This window comes from Benincasa hispida, chromosome 9, assembly GCF_009727055.1.
Source record: "Benincasa hispida cultivar B227 chromosome 9, ASM972705v1, whole genome shotgun sequence".
Lineage (NCBI taxonomy): Eukaryota > Viridiplantae > Streptophyta > Magnoliopsida > Cucurbitales > Cucurbitaceae > Benincasa > Benincasa hispida.
Genome location: NC_052357.1, coordinates 39,207,686 through 39,212,830, shown reverse-complemented (window position 1 = coordinate 39,212,830; position 5,145 = coordinate 39,207,686). Strand labels below are relative to the sequence as shown.

Sequence of the window (5,145 nt, the reverse complement as noted above, 5' to 3'; positions counted from 1 at the left end):
GCATTATGAATTCGTTGTGATGCCCTTTGGATTAACGAATACCCCAGCAGCCTTCATGGACTTGATGAATAGAATTTTTAAGGACTATCTTGATAACTTCGTGATCGTATTTATAGATGATCTTTTGGTCTATTCCAAGTCTGAGGCGGAACATGAAAGACATCTTAGGGACGTCCTTTTCATATTAAGAAATGAAAAGTTGTATGCCAAATTCTCCAAGTGTGAGTTTTGGACGTGACAAGTTGCCTACCTAGGGCATATTGTAAAGCAAAAAGGAATCTCAGTGGATCCTGCTAAGATTGAACAATTAGCAAGTGGCCTCGCCCAACAACAGTCAGCAAAGTGCGAAGCTTCCTTGGATTAGTAGGATATTATAGACGATTTGTGAAGAATTTCTCAAGTATAGCATTACCCTTAACTAACCTCACCAAGAAGAATAATCCTTTCGTTTGGAACCAAGCATGTGAGCAAAACTTCCAGGAACTAAAAGAAAGGTTGACCACAGCCTCTATTCTCACTATACCTGACGGATCGGGGGTTTAACTGTGTACAGTGATGCATCGAAGAAGGGGCTTGGCTATGTATTGATGCAACACGGAAAGATAATAGCATATGTTTCAAGACAACTAAAACCTTATGAACAAAATTATCCCGTTCATAACTTGGAGTTAGCTGTCGTAGTCTTTGCCTTAAGGATATAGAGACATTACTTATATGGGGAAAAAATCCAAATTTATACAGATTATAAAAGCCTTAAGTACTTCTTTACCCAGAAAGAGTTAAATATGAGGCAACGAAGATGGTTAGAATTAGTCAAAGATTATGACTTTGAGATCCTCTATCATCTAGGAAAAGCTAACATTATTACTGATGCTCTTAGCAGAAAGTCAGCTTATACAACAACCCTAAGTACCATCTCCAAACACATAATGGATGACCTTGAAAGAGTTGAGATCTCACTAATACCAGAAACCTTCATATCTCGAATAACACAGTTAATTGCAAGACCTGCATTAAGACAAAGGATAATTGATGCACAACAAATAGATAAATACCTAAACAAACAACTACAATCAGAGATTGGAGAAACCAGTCAATTCTCTATAGCCCCAGACTCTACACTTCTCTACCGTGGACGTCTATGTGTACCAGATGATGAAAAAATCAAGAAAGAACTACTGAAGAAAGCTCATGAATCATGCTTTTCAATACATCCTGGGAGTACCAAAATGTATCAAGACTTGAAAGCACATTACTGGTGGTGTAACATGAAAAAGGATATAGCCGATTATGTAAGTAAATGTTTGGTTTGTCAATAAGTGAAAGCTCTAAATGTTCCAGAATGAAAATGGGAGCATATTTCTATGGACTTCATCTTAGGACTCCCGAGAACTGTTAAAGGCCACAACATGATTTGGGTGATTGTGGATCGACTCACCAAATCGGCCCACTTCCTACCATGCAAGACTACTCACACTACGGAAGCACTAGCTCAAATGTACTTAAAAGAAGTCATCCGGTTACATGGAGTCCTAGTATCAATTGTTTTAGATCAAGACCCTCGTTTCGTCTCCAAGTTCTGGAAAAGTTTGTAGAAAGCAATGCACTAGCTCAAATGTACTTAAAAGAAGTCATCCGGTTACATGGAGTCCCAGTATCAATTGTTTTAGATCAAGACCCTCGTTTCGTCTCCAAGTTCTGGAAAAGTTTGCAGAAAGCAATGGCACACAACTAAATTTCAGCACAGCCTTCCATCCACAAACTGATGGCCAAATAGAACGAGTTAATCAAATCCTAGAAGAAATGTTGAGGGCATGTGCTTTGAATTTTACTGGAGCATGGGATTCGCAGATACATCTTATAGAATTTGCTTATAAGAATAGTTATCAGGCGACAATTGGTATGGAACACTTCGAAGCCTTATACGGAAAGAAATGCAGATCCTCTATACACTGGGATGAAGTCGGGGAGCGAACACTACTAGGGCCTGAACTGGTGTAGCAAACATTAGAGTCAATTAAGCTAATTCGGGAAAGAATGCCAACAGCTCAAAGCAGACAGAAGAGTTATGCTGATAACCATAAAAAAGAGTTGAAATTCAAAGTAGGAGATCACGTATTTCTAAAGGTAGCACCAATGAAAGGCATTATGCGATTCGGACGAAAAGGCAAACTTAGCCCCCGTTTTATTGGACCCTTTGAAATATTAGAACGTATTGGCCAAGTACCTTATCGATTGGCATTACCACCCACCCTTTCTACAATACATAATGTCTTTCATGTATCGATGCTTCGAAAATATGTGTTTGACCCATCACATGTAGTAAATTATGAACCTCTATAAATAAGTGAAAACTTGGAATATAAAGAGACTCCAGTTTGCATCTTAGCAAGAGAGAAGAAGTCACTTCGTAATCGGTAAATAAGTTTAGTAAAGGTTCTCTGGAGAAATCAGTAAGTAGAAGAAGCTACATGGGAACGAGAAGAAGAGATGAAAGTCAAATACCCTTATCTGTTTAAGAATCAAGAAACTTTCGAGGACGAAAGTTCTTAAGGGGAGAAGAATGTAACAACCCAAATTTGTACGCATATACTACAGGAAATCAAATGTCAAATGTTAAGCAGGACCAAATTTTATTTAAGGGGGTAGTAAATGTAATACCCTAACCCTAATTTAGAAAGCAGGAAAACAAATAAATTTAATAGGAAAATCGGGTGGAAATTTAGAATTGGAAAATAAATAAGAAATTTATTAGCTATCCAAAAATAATGAATAATGGGGCAGAATCAGGGAGGATTAATTATAAGTTGGAGAGAGCGAGAGTAAACCAGCGAGAAAGCTGGAGAGAGCGAGAGCCACGAGAGTAAACCAGCGAGAAATCTAGAGAGAGTGAGAGCCACGAGAGTAAACCAATGAGAAAGCTGGAGAGAGCGAGAGCCATGAGAGCCAAACCAGCGAGAAAGCTAGAGAGAGCGAGATTTGGACAGAAGCGTGGATTATGCATTGAATTTGGCCACGATCTTATAGATTATACATGGAGAACCCTAAAATTGAATACAAACAAATGTTGATGACGTAAGGGCAAACGTTAGCCAAAATTAGGTGTCTTATTAAGAGAAATTCTTAAACCTAAGTAATTTTAAAGAAGCTATTTGTAGGATGAGTTATCACACATAGAAGAGTTGGAAACGGCTATAAATAGGAGGCTTTGGGCTGGAAGTTAAACTCATTCTCAAACAAAACTCAGTAGTAAAAATTATGTGAAAAGGGTGAAGTAATTCTGTTAGTTAGAAGAAGGAAACGCGAGGGAAGTGCTGACCAAATTTCCTTCTGGTTTAAGAGGGAAAGCTCTACTGATTAAACCATAAGGAATAATAAGGAATAACTAGGATCGCAGTCAAAGTAAGTAGTTTATCTCACCCCCTCTTTAAGTGTTTCATGGTAGTGTACCTTTAATATGCTGCATAATTATGTTATTGTTATATTGCATTACATGTTTAAAATACGTTTATTGACAAGGGACCCATGCATTATGTTTGTTCACAATGATGAAATAAGATTAAATTTTAATTAGATAAAGATTATGCTTCTAGGGCTAGCAGGGCATGTATGGTTGCACCCCTCTAGACCCAATTCTATGCCAAGTTTATGCTAGGGACTAACAGGGTATGTATGGTTGCACCCCTCTAGTCCAATCTTACGTTTATGCTAATGGTTGATGTTGGATGCGACTCTGGCCCTACTGACTGCATGACTCGTTAATCATTAGATGGGTTAGTTTCCGCTTAAGTCCTCATCTTTCTACCAGGGCGGAGAAATTTATGTTAGAAGCATAACCGACCATCACATGTTATTATATGTTTTCGGTCCCAATCATATGTTTTCAGGACATGTTGCATGTGATTGTGCATTTGATCTCTACCCTATGTGAGAACTACTTACTGGGTATATTATATACTCATCCTATTTTATAGACTTTGTAGGTAAGGACACAGCGTAGGTGGCAGAACTGGACGTCGCTCAAATGGCCAACCATCAAGCTCACTATCATAGGCATATGCATTTTTATATCACTACGCTAATGTTTTATGGATCCTGGTGTTTTGTAAAATAAATTGTTTATATAGCTTTCTACCTAATTAATAAAATCTTAGATATGTTCTTTTGAGATTTTTACCAAAACTCATCTCATGATAGAAAAGTCTAAGTATGCATGTCGTAGCGGTCGGACCATAATATGTAAGGATCCGGTCGTTACAAGTTGTATGCTTGACCAGAATAAAACATATTCTTTTCAGCTAAGATTTGAGGCATGCAAATGAATTTTTCCTAAAATTTTGATGAAAAAGAGTTCTTCCTACTACAAGCTGAAAAACCAGACCTTTCCCTCAAAATTTTCTAAATTCTAACTCATTTTGAATCCCACAATCCAATCTAAGGTCCAAGAAAATAGTAGGGAAGATCAAGTGGTGGTCTACAACGAATTGCTGAGAAGAATCGAGTTGGAATTTGAAGATCAAAGAGTTCTTCAAATGTATGTTTCAAAACCCCTCTTTTATTTGATGAACATGTTTACTTAGATGCTAAAATTGATGAATTAGAGTGCTTAATGTTCTGATTTCTTTTGCTAATTGCATGCTAATTCTATCAAATATGAGTCTATTTGGCATCATTAATGACTGGAACCAGTTTTACGATGAGAATTGAAGCAAGATATAGTCGGAATCACTAAAAATACTAAAAACTTGATTTGGATAGATGACCGAACAATGATGAATAGTCCTAAGCATTAGTGCACACCGTCAATCAAGTTATAAAGTGGAGAATATTTCATGTATCAAATCCAAAGAAACAAGATTTTCAAAAATCTAGTTTCAACAAAAACCTCCTTTAAGATTTACAACTATAGATGGGTGTGTTGAAGTAAAGAAAAACACAATACTAGAATAAATACTATAGAGAGAGAGATTTCCAAGCTCTGTTTCAAACACAATAGAAACTAATGCACCCACAAAGTGTTTAACTAGGACAAGTTTATAAGGGATATTCCCTATTTGTGTCTGCATCTCACCCTCTAGACTTTATATGATTCAAAGCAGAATACTACTCAAATCTTCCCACATCCTACCATCTGAGGCACTTACA

General features: G+C 37.1%; 1 protein-coding gene across 1 annotated transcript in view; it reads left to right on the top strand.

Moving 5' to 3' along the window:
- The window catches only part of LOC120084708, a 3,516-nt gene extending 1,515 nt beyond the window's left edge, over positions 1-2,001 (top strand). The window contains exons 2-3 of the mRNA XM_039040521.1: positions 850-1,292; positions 1,552-2,001. Coding sequence (XP_038896449.1) covers positions 850-1,292; positions 1,552-2,001 — 893 coding nt within the window. The remainder of the gene's footprint in view (positions 1-849; positions 1,293-1,551) is intronic.
- Positions 2,002-5,145: the final 3,144 nt, after the last annotated feature.